Source organism: Pristis pectinata, chromosome 18 (assembly GCF_009764475.1).
Source record: "Pristis pectinata isolate sPriPec2 chromosome 18, sPriPec2.1.pri, whole genome shotgun sequence".
Lineage (NCBI taxonomy): Eukaryota > Metazoa > Chordata > Chondrichthyes > Rhinopristiformes > Pristidae > Pristis > Pristis pectinata.
Genome location: NC_067422.1, coordinates 9,199,197 through 9,217,143, shown reverse-complemented (window position 1 = coordinate 9,217,143; position 17,947 = coordinate 9,199,197). Strand labels below are relative to the sequence as shown.

At 40.3% G+C, this 17,947-nt stretch overlaps 1 protein-coding gene across 1 annotated transcript in view; it reads left to right on the top strand.

The window, feature by feature from the left end:
• Positions 1-17,947, top strand: part of LOC127579787 (E3 ubiquitin-protein ligase rnf213-alpha-like) — a 148,809-nt gene that overhangs the window by 70,519 nt on the left and 60,343 nt on the right. Inside the window, 9 exon segments of the mRNA XM_052032715.1 lie at positions 3,204-3,368; positions 3,998-5,150; positions 6,127-6,317; positions 9,864-10,016; positions 12,929-15,955; positions 15,958-15,991; positions 15,994-16,125; positions 16,128-16,375; positions 16,378-16,512. Of these exon segments, the coding sequence (XP_051888675.1) occupies positions 3,204-3,368; positions 3,998-5,150; positions 6,127-6,317; positions 9,864-10,016; positions 12,929-15,955; positions 15,958-15,991; positions 15,994-16,125; positions 16,128-16,375; positions 16,378-16,512 (5,238 nt within the window).

Here is a 17,947-nt window from a genome sequence, read left to right as displayed (position 1 = left end):
CCATAAAGATTGTGATTACCTAAAAGGACGTGCCCAAAATAGTATTGTCATATGTTCCTGTGTAATACAGAGCTACATCAGTTTCAGCGCATCCAACTGTTGTGATTTATTGCAGATCTTGCCGCAGTTAGAATCTCAGGAATTATGTTCTTTGTTCAAAGAGACCATAGAGACTCTTCTGCGTAGAGACCTCAGGGAAGTTTCTGTAAAAGGTAAAAAGAGTAGAAGGAGACACGAGATTTTGCAGATGCTGGAATCTGGAGCAACACACAAAATGCTGGAGGAACTCAGCAGGTCAGGCAGCATCTATGGAGAGAAATAAACAGTCGATATTTCAGGTCAAGACCCAGGATTGGAAAGGAAGAAGACAGGAGCCAGAATTAGAAGGTTGGGGGAGGGGGAGGAGCACACACAGGCATGTGATAGGTGAGTCTGGGTGAGAGGGGGAAGGTAGGAGGGGGAGAAGGGGAGAGGTATAAAGCTGAGATGTGATAGGTGGAAGAGACAAAGGGCTGAAGAAGGAGGAATCCGGTAGGAGAGGACAGTGGACCATGGAATAAAGGGAAGGAGGTGGGATATAGATAGGCAGGTCATGAGGACAAGGGGACGGAGGGGGAGGGAGACCACAGGAATGAGGGAAGACAAAGGGAAAAAAATGAAGGGGGAAGAAGAGGGGAGGGGTTACTGGAAGTTAGAGAAATCGATGTTGAGGCCGTCAGGTTGGAGACTACCAAAGTGAAATATGAGGTGTTGTTCCTCCAACCTACATTTGGCCTCAATGTGGCAGTAGATGAGGCCATAGATAGACATGTTGGTATGGGAGTGGGATGTGGAATTGAAGCGGATGACCACTGGGAGGTCCTTGCTTTTGTGGCAGACAGAATGAAGGTGCTCGACGAAGCGGTCACCCAATCTGCGTCAGGTCTTACTGATGAAGAGGAGGCCGCTCCTGGAGCACCAGATGCAATAAATGATGCCCTCGGATTCACAGGTGGAGCACCTGGAAGGACTGTCTAGAGCCCTGAATGGTGGTGAGGGATGAGGTGTAGGGGCAGGTGTAGCATTTAATGCAATTGCAGGGATATGTGCCGGGAGGTTCATCTGTGGGCAGGGACGAGTGGACAAGGGAATGGCAGAGAGAGTGATCCCTACGGAAAGCGGAGGGGGGGGGGAAGGAAGGAGAAGATGTACCTAGTGGTGGGATCCTGTTGGATGTGGCGGAAGTTGTGGAGAATGATGTCTTGGATGCAGAGGCTCATGGGGTGGTAGTTGAGGACAAGGGGAACCCTGTCCCTGGTATGTCGGGGTGTGGGGGGGAAATGGGATGAGGGCGGACATGCGGGAAGTGGAGGAGATGTGAGTGATGGCAGTCTCCAATCTGACGGCCTCAACATCGATTTTCTCCAGCTTTCGGTAACCCCTCCCCTCTTTCCCTGCCCTTTTCTCCCCCCTCTTTTTTTCTCTTCCCTCATTACTGTGGGGCCCCCCCTTCCCCCACCCTCATGACCTGCCTATCTATTCCCCATCTCCTTCCCTTTATTGCACGGTGCACTACCCTCTCCTACCGGATTCCTCCCCCTTCAGCCCTTTGCCTCTTCTACCTATCACCTCTCAGCTTCTTGCTTCTTCCCCCTCTCACCTGAACTTAACTATCACCCGAACTTAACTATCACCTGTTTGCATATACTCCTTCCTCTACCCCTTCTGGCTTCTGCTGTTTTCTTTTCCAGTCCTGATAAAGGGTCTTGACCCGAAACATCGACTGTTTATTTCTCTCCATAGACGCTGCCTGACCTACTGAGTTCCTCCAGCATTTTGTGTATGTTGCTGAAGGAGTAGAACGAGTTTGCTACAATGGTAGCAAATCCCCATGCCTTCTCAACCTCTTACTTTGGGTGCAGGGAAAGATTGTTGATATCTTCTGCATTTGAGTATAACCAAATAACCTCATTAATGCAGCAGTGAGGAGCAGAATGAGAGACAGGCCATGGATGAGCAGCTGCAGCCTAAAATTAAGCTGAGAATGACACTGACCTTGGCCTTCACAGGCAAAGCAATGTGGACTGGTTTTTGAAGTGCAGGAGGTCACCGATAGAGTCATACAAAAACTCCCATTGTCCCACAGACTCTGCACCATCCGTCAAGCACCCACTTGTATCCTTTCAATTCCCTCCAGTTTTCCTTATTCATCTATACACGAAAAGCAATTTTCAGATGCCAATTAACCTGCCAACCCACATGTCTTTGGGGTGTGGGAGAAAATGCACGTGATCATAGAATGTACAAACTCCATACATTTCTACAGCTTACATCAGAGTTCAGGATTGAACCTGGGACACTGGAGCTGTGTGGCAGCAGCTCCATCAGCTGTATCAGTGTGCCACACCTGCCCCACTGTATTGCCATCGGTGAAGACTGTCTTGGTGAACCTTGGCCTGTAGAACTTGCTTCTCAGATGTCTAGATAAGAATGTGTGCCCCTGTCACCTCTGGATATATAAAGTCATGGGTGGAGAGATTGATAAAGGCAATATATTTATAGAGGAGATGTCAGGGGTAAGTTTTTTACTCAGAGTGGTGAGTTTGTGGAATGGGCTGCCGGCAACGGTGGTGGAAGCGGATACGATAGGGTCTTTTAAGAAACTTTTGGATAGGTACATGGAGATGAGAAAAATAGAGGGCTATAGGTAAGCCTAGTAATTTCTAAGGCAGGGACATGCACGGCACAGCTTTGTGGGCCGAAGGGCCTGAATTGTGCTGTAGGTTTTCTATGTTCTATATTTCTTTGTCATGGCATTTTACAGCAACTGCAAAATTGAAAAGATCACATCAATTATGGATCTCCAGTTCTAAATCTATTTTGGGATTCTGGTAAATGTGTTCAGCCAACATCGACAAATGATTTCCCCATGAAACGTAGCAAGAAATGCCTCAGAAGTTGTTGCAATCACTGTGGTTGCCCTTGTTCTCACAGAAGGTCAGAATCTCTGCATCCTAGGGCACTGTCCTCTCTCTGCAGAGTCTGAGATATGAAATGGTAGCATCAGCTGAAGTTTTCCCATGGTGAGCATTTATTATAGTTTTATGTAGCCATGGACTCAGTATCTGGAGCGTGCATGACAAGGAGACTCTATGATGCCTAGACCCTCCTCAGTGCTTATATTTTCCCTAGATTGTGCTTAATAATTTTCATTTTTTGCACAGCTTTCTTTGGGGTCAGCTATCATATTAAAACTACCAGAAGCTCATGATGACAATGAGGATGTACGAAGTCACACTCTTGAAGACCTGAAAGAACTGCAGAATAAACTCATGCTGATGTCAGGCAAGGGAGACCATGGCCGGGAAGAAGTGGACAGATTTGTAGAGGTAACTGGCTTTTTTAAAACATTCACTTTATCTATTTGGGCAAGCACAGCAGTGAAATACTCATTAGTCCTTGAATGAAAATGTCCTTTATATGTGGCATATCTCGTCTTTTCCTCCAGATTTTTTTAATATATTGCAATAACATTTTAAATGCTTGTGGTATGGGTATGATTTCACTAGATTGAGGCACTGAGGTCTTCAGATCAGATATCTTTCTTAGTCACATGTACATCGAAACACACAGTGAAATACATCTTTTGTGTAGTGTGTTCTGGGGGCAGCCCGCAAGTGTCGCCACGCTTCCGGCGCCAGCATAGCACGTTGTGGTCTTCACCACAATGCCAAACATAAAAATTGAGCATTCACTTGTATCTTTGCTGAAACCCCCTGTTAATACAGTGGCGCTACTTACCAAAACTTCTCAATTTTAAATGAAGGAAAGGGTAACATTTATGGTCTGGTTATATATTTTTGCATATGTCCATGTAATTTTGCTTGTCATTATTTCAGGCTGTAATGATTTTGCAATAAATCACAGCAATTGGATATGCTGAAACTGATGTAGCTCTGCATTACACAGGAAAATATGACAATACTATTGGATCATAATGATTTTTTTTTGTGTACAGGTATTTGCCAATGTCCAAAGACTTGCAACATCCTTCATCAGTCTGTTTTCTGCTGGTAACATGCTGTTTAGGAACTGGAAAGTAGAAGTATGTTGTTCAAGGAAGTGTGAGGCTTGCATTATAATAGATTTCAATTTAAAGGAAATGAGTATAATTAAAGTTAGTGGAAATGTCACCGAGCAACTTCCCATTCTGTGTAAAAAGATGGAAGCCTATCTGGAAATATGGATGCAGTATATGGATCAGCAAAGGTCTCAGTATTATTATTTAAATTTCTACACGGCTGAACAAATTGTTTACCTCAGCACCCAATTATTTGATTGCAACTGTGCCAGTCTAGATGTCCTAATGATGTTGTCTTTCATTAAACCGAACTGTACTGCCGAAGACCTAAAAGTAGCTCAGCAGAAACTTTTTGATGGAGATACAAGCACAGGAAATCAGCCATTAGCTAACCCCATGCTGAGACAAGTAGATATCCAAGACGTAGCCATGGAAGCAAAGATGGATTTGATATGGGAGCATTATATGGAAAATATGACTTATTTTCTGCCCAGCTGCCTTGATGTCAGCACCCTTGGTAAACTTCTTGAAAATGTTGCTGACATAAAACAAACTATTGCAAGAGCTCTTCCACCTGGTTTTCAGAATGGTCATCCTAACCTTGTTGTTTGTCCACAATCTGAAGTGCTTACATCTGCTTTGTGCATTTACCTGCACTCCAGTAATCAGCCGTTGCCTGCTTACGATGAAGTACTTCTTTGCACAGCTGAAACTACATATGAGCAAGTTGAACTTTTCCTGAGGCGGTCCCTGTCTGCTGGCGGCACACATTCCAAGATATATTCTCTACTATATGCAGATGAGCTAACTTATGATGTTAGTGTGAGGTTTGAAGAATTGTTCAAAAGTCTGGAGTTGAAAATTCAGTCAGATTATAAACTGGTGATATTATGCAGTTGTGAGAGGGATCACTGCTACATTCCAACTGCGTTTAGTCGGCACAAGGTGCACATAATTCCACAAGAACCTTTAGAAAAAATCCAGAGTTACCTCGAAAATCATTACAAAATTTCAACTGATTCATCAGCAGCCACTGTCTTTAGAGATGGAATGTTTGTAAGGATCATATCTTCCAAGAGAGCTGGAGTTGGTAAGTTGCTGTATAATAAAAGGGATATGATTAAACGTGCTGAAGATTTCTCTTATTTTTGCTAGCTGTAGAGCTTTAAGCATAGTGAGTTTGGGCAGTCTCAATTTGCTGATAGTTGTGCATCTGTAACCTGAAAGTGCAAATAATTTAAACATAAGACCTAAGTTAAAATTCACACTGAGAAGCTGTAATTGTGGAAAGAAGACAAACTCATTCGTATGAATAGATCCTTTCATAAAGCTGTTTATGAGGCACGTGGTTGAAGTAGAAGTAAAATTTTGTCTACAGGAATTATGGGGATATATGATTTTAAATTATCTATTAAAGTATTCCTCTTGAAAGATGCTTATAAGTTTTGCAGATGGAATAGTATTGTTGTTCATTGTTGTTTTGCCCTTGGACATTTTCATTACAGATGGTTTCCATTCCTATCTTGTCATCCCATTTCTACAGCTTGCAGGATAAGAATAAAAATCAAGAATTCTACGAACACGTCAAAATAATGTCAAGGAATGAATTGAACACATTGCACCTGTGAATGTGTACTTAAAAACCTACCTATACTGTGTGAAATAAACAATGAATTATTGACATCTACTTATACAGTATACTGATGCAGTCTATTTTATGTGTCAAAAAGCTAGTGGATTTTAAAAAAAATTAAGAACCATATTAAGAGATGAGCTGTATTTTTGACTAAAAAGAGAAACAGAATTCTGCTGAAATTACATATGAAGTAAAGATGTGTCAGTATGCTGTTTACTTAATGCAATTCTTCATAAATTACTGTAGATAATTAGATAAGCACATCATTAATCAAGAAAAAATAACAAAGCCTGCTATTGCTAATGAGCTGATTTTGGTTTGGCTCTTAGCGGTTTCTTTGGGTTGAATTGGATAGTAACAACAGCTGGAAGACTTTGTTTCTCATTTAAATTGAGACTTATTTTAAAGCATCTTTTTTTCTCTCTAAAAGGAAAATCACTTTATGTTAAGAGATTACATGAAAAATTAAAGGAACAAACCAGAGAAGATGACTTGTTGAAAACCATCCATCTCTTAGAACCACAGGTGGATGAAAATAAAGTTCTCCAAGCTCTTTTTTCATGTATAAAATCATCAAATGAGAACAGGCCTATGATATTTCACTTTGACATCGCTTCTTCTGTAAGTTTGGCTTTATGTGATGTGGTCATATGTTTCCAAGTGTGATGTATTTTTGAGTTAGAAAACTCACATTTACAACATTAATATCTTTTTCTGCTTCTAAAATTTTTCTTAACAATAATTCCTTAATATTTTGTGAATGTGCTCATTTAAATAAGAAACATTTGTCATTATTGATCCTGAATTTATCTGGCAAAATTTTTTGCGATTAACTTTGACATGTTCTGTGTAAATACGTTTTGGAATCTGGATCTACAGTAGATATTAATCCATATCTTAAAATAAACTAACTTTTCACTTTTTTGAGAACAGTGAAATAACCGTACTCTGGTCTAGGAAATAGTAGGGAAAAATTATAAGGGTGACAAACCAGGACTCTCTGACTGTACTCTGCACTTCCATTGTTGCACATAATTTGTAACATTGCTATAAAACTAGAAAATGCTGGAAACATTCATCAGATCGGGCGTCATCTGTGGCAAGAGAAACAGTGTTTCAGGTCAGGTCAAACATCCTTCTTAAGAACTGAGAAAGGGAGATAAAACTTTTTTTTAACTTACTCCAAGAGATAGGGTCCTCCACCTGAAATGGAGAAGGCTATCAAAGGGTACATCAAGATATAGATCAGATGCAGATATGGGCAAAGAAATGGTAGATGGAGTTTAATCCTGGTCGGTGTGAGGTGTTGCACTTTGGCAGGACTCTTAAGAGCATCGATTAGACTATTGTTTATTGACTACAGCTCTGACTTCAATACTATAAAGCAAGTCCAAGCAAACTCATCTCCAAACTCCTAGGTTTGGAACTCAACACCTCCCTTTGCAACTGGATCCTTGACTTCCTGACCAACAGGCTGCAATCATTAAGGATAGGCAGCAACAACTCTGCCACAATTGACCTCAACACCGGTACCCCACAAGGCTGCATCCTCAGCCCCCTACTATGCTCCCTATACGCTCACAACTGTGTGACTAGATTCTGCTCTCACTCCATCTTCAAGGTTGCAGATCACACCACTGTAGCGGGCCAAATCTCAAATAACAATGTTAGAGTACAGAAAGGAGATAGAGAGCTTAGTGACATGGTGTCATGACAACAACCTTTCCTTCAATGTCAGCAAAACAAAAGAGCTGGTCATTGACTTCAGGAAGGGGGGTAGTGCACATAAGATAAGATGAGATATCTTTATTAGTCACATGTACTTTGAAACACACAATGAAATGCATCTTTTGCAGAGAGTGTTCTGGGGGCAGCCTGCAAGTGTCGCCATGCTTCCGGTGCCAACATAGCATGCCCACAACTTTCTAACCCGTACATCTTTGGAAAGTGGGAGGAAACTGGAGCACCCAGAGGAAGTACACATAGTCACGGGGAGGACGTACAAACTCCTTACAGACAGTGGCCGGAGTTGAACCTGGGTTGCTGGCACTGTAATAGCATTATGCTAACCGCTATACTACCGTGCCTGCCTTGGCTACATCAACAATGCTGAGGTCGAGAGGGTTGAGAGCTTCAAGTTCCTAGGAGCGAACATCACCAATAACCTGTCTTGGTCCAGTCACGTAGATGCCATGGCCAGGAAAGCGCACCAGAGCCTCTACTTCCTCAGGAGTCCCCTTTGATCCTCACCAATTTTTATGGATGCACCATAGAAAGCATCCTATCAGGGTACATCATGGCTTGATATTGGCAACTGCTCTGCCTAAGACCACAAGAAATTACAGAGAGTTGTGGACACAGCACATCAGAAACCAGTCTCCACTCCATGGACTCTGTTTACACGTCTTGCTGCCTTGGTAAAGCAGCCAACATAATCAAAGACCCCACCTACCCTAGACGTTCTCTATTCACCATCCTCTCATCGGGCAAAAGATACAAAAGCCTGAAAGCTAAGCTCAAAGATAGCTTCTATCCCACTGTCATAAGACTATTGAACGATCCTCTAGTATGATACAATAGGTTCTTGATCTCACAATCTACCTTGTTATGGCCTTTCATCTTGTTATCTGCACTACAGTTTCTCTGTAACTGTAACACTTTATTCTGCATTCTGTTTTTGTTTTCCCCTGTTTTGTTTTCCTAAATAAAATGATCTGTATGGATGGCATGCAGTGGCATTTTCACTATACCTCAGTACATGTGACAATAATAAACAAATTTACCAGCTTACAGAGGGATCTTAGGGTCCAAGTCCATAGCTGCCTGAAAGTGGCAACACAAGTAGACAGGATGGTAAAGAAGACTTATGACATGCTTGACTTCATTGGTTAGGGCATTGAGTGTAGGAATTGGAAAGTCATGTTGCAGCTGTATAAAACTTTGGTTAGGCCACATTTGGAGCCTTGTGTTCATTTCTGGTCACTACATTACAGGAAGGGTGTGGGGCTTTGGAGATGGCACAGAGGAGGTTCAACAGGATGCTGCCTGGATTAGAGAATATTAGCTGTAAGAAGAGGTTGGACAAACTTGGATTGTTTTCTCTGGAGTGTCAAGCTGAGAGGAGACCTGATAGAAGTTTATAAAATTATGAGAGGCATAAATAGGGTGGATAGTCAAAGTCTCTTTCCCAGGGTAGAAATGTCAAATACTAGAGGGCATAGCTTTAAGGTGAGAGGGGGAAGGTTTAAGGGAGATGTGTGGGGCAAGTTCTTTATACGGAAAGTGGTAGGTGCCTAGAACGTGCTGCCAGGGGTGGTGATGAAAGCAGATAGAATATTTGAGAATGGAGGGATATGGAGAATGTGCAGGCAGATAGGATTAGTTTTATTTGGCATCGTGGTCGGCACAGACATTGTGGGCCAAAGGACCTGTTCCTGTGCTGTACTGTTCTATGTTCTATATTTAAACTTTTTTTCCCCATTAGTATCCCTTAGAACCTATCACTTTGATCTAGTATTGGACCGATTTGTCCAATATCTACTTATGTGGCTTGATGCCAAAATTAATGTGATGATACTTCTGTGAAATTATGTCATTTTACTATATTAAAAATGCTAGGTAGTTTTCGTGGTGTATGTTGCTAGAATAGTAGTAGATGGTCTTGGCAATTGCTTATTTTCTGAAAACTGCTGGATTAGTCGGACAGAACTGACTTTATAAATCCACGTTTGTCCACTGCAATGGCTTGGTTTCTCCAAGTGTTCATTAACTATTCTTGGTCATAGATTCCAATAACTTCACCACAATAGAGAATGCAAAACCCTATAATTCTGTACATATAGCTCTAAATATTTATATTTTTAATTTCTATTAGCTGAAAATGCAGGAATGGGGCTGTTGCATTGAAAGAAATGATTTTAGCTTTGATTTTTGCAATCAGAAACAAAGTGACAGCATTTGCTGTTGCTTGCAAAAATCCAGGAAGTAGGTAATTTTGCAAAAATGGCATTTTGTAGAAACAGATTTTTGAATTCCTGGTTTAATGAATATGGCCATGAAGGGAGGCAAATGGCCTTGATTTGCATTAGGAAATACCTTTTACATAAGCATATGTATTTTTGTTTTGAAAAGTAGTTTAACTTGGTAATAGAAATATTTTTCTTTCAGGTACAGAAAGGATTATGTGAATTTCTTTTCAAACTATTTATCTTACAATATTTGAATGGCACCGATGAAAAAATGTGGAAGTGCAGTCAGAGCCATTTGTACATTGTAGAAATGATTGAGGGAACTGGACTTCCTAGAAAGCGAACAAGACAAGTAAGTATAATTGAAGTGCAAGGTCTCCGCTACCAGAAACTTCATCCCCCTCAGGTAACTTTCTTCAGATTAAGTAAGAACATTTGCAATTAATGTGTCATATTTAACTATGCAATGAACTTCTGTCCACGTGCCTGCTCCATCACCAAAGCGAACTGCATCCATCTCTATAACATTGGCTGATTTCTACTTCAATTTCAAATTTTCTGAAACACCAGTCAGTCCCTCTGTTACCTCTAAACTTGACAATTCCAATTTTATCTTATCCAGCTTCCTTGATTTTATCTGCCAGTATCCTGACATGCAGAATACTCTGTTCTCCAATCATCCTTGCTTGCTGAGGTAAATTAACTCCCAGTCAGGACAATATCTCAATTTTAAAAATCTTACCTGTTTTCAAATTCCCCATGCCCTTGCCTTTTCTATTTTTTTAAGATCTCAATATTCATCTACTTGGATAGGAGAGGAAAAATAGATCTTCTGCTGTCCTGAGTTTTAATCACTCCATCCTTTCTTGTTCCTTTCTTTCTCCTTCTTTCAAGGCACAACTATTTACATATTCAAGATTTCAGGCATCTATCCTGAAGTGGTCTGTCAAAAAAAATGTCTGATATCAATTGGGTAAAGAGCTTTGGACTGTTTTTCTATGTTAAAGGTACTTGTGATTGTAGTTTTGAATGTGTGAGTACCCTTACCTGCACTGAACAACTCAACTTGCTTCGCTTCTCTTCCTCCCTCTTTAAGGCTTATTTCCTGTTACTCATCTCTTGAGTGAGACTTTAGTCATTACTCCTAATATTTCCTCACTTGGTTCAATTTGGTGTTAAATTTTGTCCGATTATATTCCCTTGATGCTATTTCATTGTTTTATATTTTAAAGATACTATGTCAAGTTCCTGTATGACTATTACACTCATGTGCTATTTTCCACTCCAGTACATACTATTTTTCTCCTCTGTGTAATGCACCTTGTTAAATAAATACTTTGATGAGGCTGGTGCACTTTGCTTTGACCTGATTTGCAGGTAAATCTTTTGTTAGCTGATTTTCCCAGATCTTGAGTAATTGAGCAGCTGTAGTGAGACAGGAATGTCTTTGGGGAGAAGGTAAGTGCTTTTTTTATGGCATTGCCAAGCTCAGACAACTTGTTTCCCACCTCCCCCAACCCATCTTCTCCCACTCAGACATTGGAGCTGTTCTACTAGCAGAAACAGTTGGTGGCAGCCTGAAAGTGTTTCCTGATTGACTTGGAGTCAAGCTGGTTGTTTAGAATGACTTCATATTTGAAACCTGTGGTAGCAAGATTGTTCCTGCTGTGAAACCAACAGAAACTTAGCCTATTCCTGCCAAGATTTGAACAACTGTATTGAAATCCTAATCATTGACCCATCCAATCAAGTTCTTTTTCCCTCCCCGAGATGGTCAAGCTACTCTCTTCCATCCTTTTTCCTACAATCCACAGATATTACAACCTACAATCTACAGGGTCTCAAACCAACCCTGTCCCTCTATTTGGCCATCTTCTGCTGGTAATATGCCCATAGAGGACCATTTGGATTTTTTTTTCATAATTGCTTTCATCTTTCCTCATACTGTGTTTTTCCACCTTCCCCCTTCTTTCATTTCTCCTCTCTGGTGTTTACATTTGGCCTGATTTTCCATATGTTATTAACCTGACAGCTATAACACACTTGTATCATCCCACTCTCTGACTCTTTCATCATCGAAGAAACTCTGGCTTTGGTTACCTTCTCTTTTCCTTTTCTGGGAATTTGCTCATATTGTACCTGAACTATCTCCTCTTTGAAACCCAAGCATTGCTGCATTGATTTTTCTCCCTGGTTTACCCAGGCACATCTTTGCTCAATTTTGCAGAAATCAGCCTTTCTCTAATTAAGTGTTTTTATTACAGGGATCCCTTGTCCTTTTCCAGAATTAATTATATCTGGGTATGATGACTAAGATAGATGTGAGCTGTGGCATTTTGTACTTGACTCACTTCATTCCAGATGGCTTGAACCAGCAGGGCCTCCTTACTATTTGGGTGGGGAAAGTACAGTTGCTTCTCTATTTTTCCCTCCTTGAACTTTCTTGCTACCTTGCACCCAGGAGTATTAAGCATCCAAAACCTTTTTTTCTTTTTTGAAATCCAGGTTTGTTACCGTCACAGAATCATATTCTTATATTTTGTGCCTGGAGCTTTCCAATCTAATTTATTACATTTATACACATTCTCCTCTTAGTATTTACAGTGATTCTACTTATTCTTTAATGATTGACTTTGCTTAAGAACAACAGAAATAGGAACAAGAGTAGTTTGGGTTAGGAATACGAATCCATTCCACCATTCAATGAGAGCATGACTGATCTGTTTGTTGGCTTCAACTTCATTTTTCCACCTGATCTCAATAAACACCTTATCCCTCTACAATCCAAAAATCCATCTAATTCAACCTTAAATACTCTTGATCAATACTTGCTAATATTATCCAAGTACCCTTAACTCAATTAGTTTAAACTCAACCCCTCCCTCCCCGCACCCCACCCATCCCCATGACAACTCTGACTAACCAGCATGTTGAGATACCAGCTCCATTTAGAAGGTGTGTGTCCATCTTGAATGGTCCCATCTGCCATTGAGATAATTTAAAATCCCCCAGAAATTTCCAGTTCTCTTTCTCACATCACGTTTCTAGTAATGCATGAACTTCCCACATTCTTTTAAAAGATTGATTTAAATACTGATTTTCAATTGTGCAAATACAGTCCATTTTTTTTCCTCGGGCATCTTTCTATAAAATATAGAAAATTTTACCAGAAGCTAAAAATCCAGCAGATGGTAAAGTCAGAAGGGTACCTATGGTTTGCAGTTCGAAATAATGTTTTGATTCAGTTATTTTTTTAAATTTCAGAGTGCACAAGTGCCAAAGCACAGCTTTCTGGATGTCTTCCCGAAAGTATGCTGTAGACCACCTAAAGAAGTACTTGAACAAGAAGTAAGGAAATCTGAAACTCCGTCATGGAATGGTATTGATCCTCTCATGGATGAGAAGGAATTTCACAGTGAAGCATTTCAAAGACCATATCAATATCTCAGAAGATTTCATAAAAATCAAAACTTGGATACCTTTAGTTACAAAGGAACTGTTGAAGGCAACCATACAGAATGCTTGCAAATGTTTCTATTCTATTGTGGGGTAATGGATCCTTCTTGGTCTGAGTTGCGGAATTTTGCCTGGTTTCTTAATCTGCAGTTGAAGGACAGTGAAACTTCTGTGTTTTGTAACTTTAACTTTATCCAAGATACTTTGCAGGGCTTCAAAAAGTTTGTTGTTAACTTCATGATTTTGATGGCAAAAGATTTTGCAACACCATCTCTCAACATCTCAGACCAGAGCCCAGGAATACCAGCTACAAACTTAGATAATGTTTCAGAAGATGACATGGCACCATTTCTTGTAAGAAAAAAGTGGGAATCTGAACCACATCCTTACATTTTCTTTAATGATGATCATGAATCTATGACTTTCATCGGTTTTCACCTCCGAAAAAATGGGCATGGTGGCATTGATGCTATTAACCCATCCAATGGCAAGATTATTAAATCAAATATAATGACCCATCAGCTATATGAAGGTTTGGTGCTACAAAAGGTTCCATTCAATATTGATTTTGACAAGCTTCCACGGAGTGAAAAGATTGAGCGGCTTTGCACGATATTGGGCATTCAGTGGCCAATTGATCCCGATGAAACGTATGAGTTGACCATGGATAATATTTTAAAAATTCTTGCCATTCACATGAGATTTAGGTGTGGCATTCCTGTGATCATCATGGGAGAGACTGGGTGTGGTAAGACAAGGCTGATCAAATTCTTGTGTGACTTACGGAAAGTTGGTGCTAACAGAGAGAACATGAAACTAGTGAAAGTGCATGGTGGAACAACTGCAGAAGTAATCTATTCAAAAGTTAAAGAAGCAGAAGCCCTTGCAATATGTAACAAGCAGGATTTTGATACTGTTCTATTTTTTGATGAAGCCAATACAACCGAAGCTGTTAGCTGCATTAAGGAAGTTGTTTGTGACCAGATGATTGAAGGCATACCATTAACTCCCAATACAGGTTTACAGATAATTGCAGCATGCAATCCTTACAGAAAACACACAGACGAGATGATAAAGCGTTTAGAGTCAGCTGGGTTAGGCTACCGTGTCCGAGCAGCTGAAACAGAAGATAAATTGGGATCCATTCCTTTGAGACAACTTGTCTATCGTGTACAAGCTTTGCCTCCAAGTATGATACCATTAGTATGGGATTTTGGGCAACTTGATGATCTCACTGAGAAGATGTATATCCAGCAAATTGTCCAAAGGTTGACTCGGTCCATTTCAATTTCCTCTCTCAATATTAAATGCATGGTGGATACTTTGTCAGCTTCACAAAAGTTCATGAGAGACCAGCAAGATGAGTGCAGTTTTGTAAGCCTTCGAGATGTGGAGAGGTGTATGAAAGTGTTTGTTTGGTTTTACAGTCATCAGGACATGTTATTAGACAATTTGAAACAATTTTTACAAAATGATATCAATAAGGAGGTATCCATTCCATTGAGTGATGACACCATCTTGCCCTTTGTGTTGGCCCTTGGAGTTTGTTATCATGCCTGTTTGGAAAAGAAGGCTTCGTATCGTAAGGCTGTCTGCCATCATCTGCCTTCACCATATAATAACCCTTCCAAATTTTTACAGCAACTTGAGCTCTTCCAAGATCTTTTACTAAGCAATGTACCACTGCGAGAAACAATTGCGAAGAATTCTGCATTGAAAGAGAATGTTTTCATGATGGTCATTTGCATTGAACTTAAAATCCCTCTATTCTTGGTTGGAAAGCCTGGTAGCTCCAAATCTCTTGCGAAAACAATTGTAGCAGATGCCATGCAGGGACAAGCAGCTCACTCCGAATTATATAAAAACCTAAAACAGATCCATTTAGTGTCTTTTCAGTGCAGTCCACATTCCACCTCTGAAGGAATCATTAATACATTTAAGCAGTGTGCTCGCTTCCAAGAAGGGAAGAACCTTGACGAATATGTTTCTGTTGTAGTCTTGGATGAAATTGGTCTTGCTGAAGATTCTCCAAAAATGCCACTGAAAGCTCTTCATCCACTCTTGGAAGATGGATGTATCGACGATGACCCTCTTAAACACAAAAAAGTTGGTTTCATTGGAATATCCAACTGGGCTCTAGATCCGGCCAAAATGAATCGAGGAATTTTTGTATCACGAGGAGTTCCTGACAAAAAAGAACTGATTGAAAGTGCCAAAGGGATCACTTCTTCTGATCCTATGGTTCAAAAAACAGTGATTGGTTTGTTTGTGAACTTTGCAGAAGTTTATCTAAAAATTTGTAAACAAAGTAAAGAATTTTTTGGACTACGTGACTATTACAGTTTAATAAAAATGGTCTTTTCGCTTTCAAAAGCCTCCAAATCAGAACCAACCCCAGAGCAATTAGCAGAGATTGTGCTACGTAACTTTAGCGGAAGTGATGATGTTAAAGTTATGGACCTTTTCAAGTCTGTACTTAAGGATATTTCTCATGATAGCATCAACACATTGGATCTGATCAAACACAACATATATGCCGATTCTCATGATACGGAGTGTCGGTATCTTCTTATTCTTACCAAAAACTTCGCAGCTCTTCAAATACTTCAGCAAATGTTTTTCTCCAATCAACATCAACCTGAAATAATCTTTGGGTCTAGTTTTCCCAAAGATCAAGATTATACTCAGATTTGCAGAAACATCAACCGTGTTAAGACTTGCATGGAAACTGGGCAAATGGTAGTTCTGTTAAATCTGCAAAATCTCTATGAAAGCCTGTACGATGCATTGAATCAATATTACGTGTACCTTGGAGGGCAGAAATATGTGGATTTTAGGAGCTAGGGACTCATAGAGTCAAATGTAGAGTCCATCCAACTTCAGACTGATAGTTTATAGAGGAGAAGGAAGTAGTTACAGAGAGTTTCCAATTCCACTGATCAATAGACTTGAGAAGCATTATCTTGATATTAACACGGTCCTTGACAGAGATCAAAGGAGTACTGTAATTGCTTGCAAAAGTGGGTGCAGAGTTTCACAGGACTCAGATCCAGAAATGTTTCAGTCCATGGTACACAGCAGAGATATGATCCATCTGATGTGTTTGTTGGCTATCACTCTGACACATGTGCATCTGTTGTCTTACAAGTAACACAAAGGTGAAGCAGACTCAAAGATCTTTGGGAGGATATTCTCAATGAAGCACAATGGGTGCTGCTGAATTGTGCCACTCCGGATTCTGGTGGTCCGTTTAACTAATTCTCAACTTCCTGGCACACGAGGCTGACATGGTTATGCAGAAGTACTTTGAAGAACAGCATCATGATTCTCTTGCAGATTTCATCCATTCTCATATCAAATCTGGAGTTCAGTGTTGGGCAGTTTTCACTGAGGTACTATATTTTTTAATGACAAACATAGTTTTCTACACTATAAAAGTAGCTTATATTTACATTACTGGATTAGTTTGCTTTTCTAGCCATAATACATATCTACAGAGAAATCCTTTCATAATGACTTTTGAGATGATTGTTTCTTCAGGCAAGTTTAAATTGTTAGAATCCTTGTTTGGTATTGGAATTTGTTTTTTTTCTTGTCTGCTGGAAACCTAGATTTCATTATAATATAATTTGTCATTGGGGGAGCACTTTGGGACTAGTGATCATAATTCTTTTCATTTTAACATAGTTATGGAAAGAGATAAGACTGATCCACAAGTTAAAATTCTAAACTGGGGCAAGGCTAATTTGATAGGCATTAGACAGGAACTTGTAAACTTGAGAGAGGCTGTTTGTAGGTAAAGGGGATATCTGGCAAGTGGGAGGCTTTTAAAAGTGAGATGGGGAGAGCTCAGGGCCAGCATGTACTGTTAGAGTGAAGGTGGCATATTGTCAGGTATAGGCAGCTAAGATTAGAGAATCCCTTGAGATGTAGCTGTACACTTAAGAAGGGAATCAGGAGGGACAAAAAGAGGACATAAGATAGCTTTGGCAAATGAGGTAAAGGGAGAATCCTAAGAGATTCTATAAGTATATTAAGAGCAAAAGGGTGACTGGGGAGAGAATAGGGCACCTTAAGGATCAATGTGGCCTTCTGTATGTGGAGTCACAGGAGATGGGTGAAGCCTTAAATGAATATATTCCATCTGCTTTAACTATGGAGGGGGTTATGGACGCTAGGGAACTCAGTGACGAGAATATTGATGTCTTGAAACACTGCAAAACAGGAGGTGATAGCAGTCTTAAAGTGCATAAGTATGGATTAAGTCCCTGGCCTGACCAAATATATTATAGGACATTGTGGGAAGGTAGGAAGAAATTGCTGGGGGCCCTGGCAGAGTATATTTGTATCATCATTAGCCACAAGGTGAGGTACCAGAAGATGGAGGGTAACTAATGTTATGCCTTTATTTAAGAAGGGCTTCAAGGATAAGCATGGAACTACAGGCTAATGAGCCTAACCATCAGTAGTGGGAAAGTTACTGGAGAGGATCTGTGGGACAGGATCTACTAGCTTTGGAAAGGCAAGGACTGACTAGGAATAGCCGGCATGGTTTGTGCATAGGAATCATGTCTCACTAATTGGATTGACCAAGAGGACTGATGAGGGCAGGGCGGTAGATGTTGTCTACCTGGACTTTAGCCAGGCTTTTGACAAGTCCCAATGGTGGGCTGATCTGGAGGTTAGATCACATGGGATCCAGGGCGAGCTAGCCAATTGGATACAAAATTGTCTTGGTAGTAGGAATCAGGGTGTTAGTAAAAGACTGTTTTTCAGATTGGAGACCTGTGATCAGTGATGTGCCGCAAGGATTTGTTCTGGGTCCAC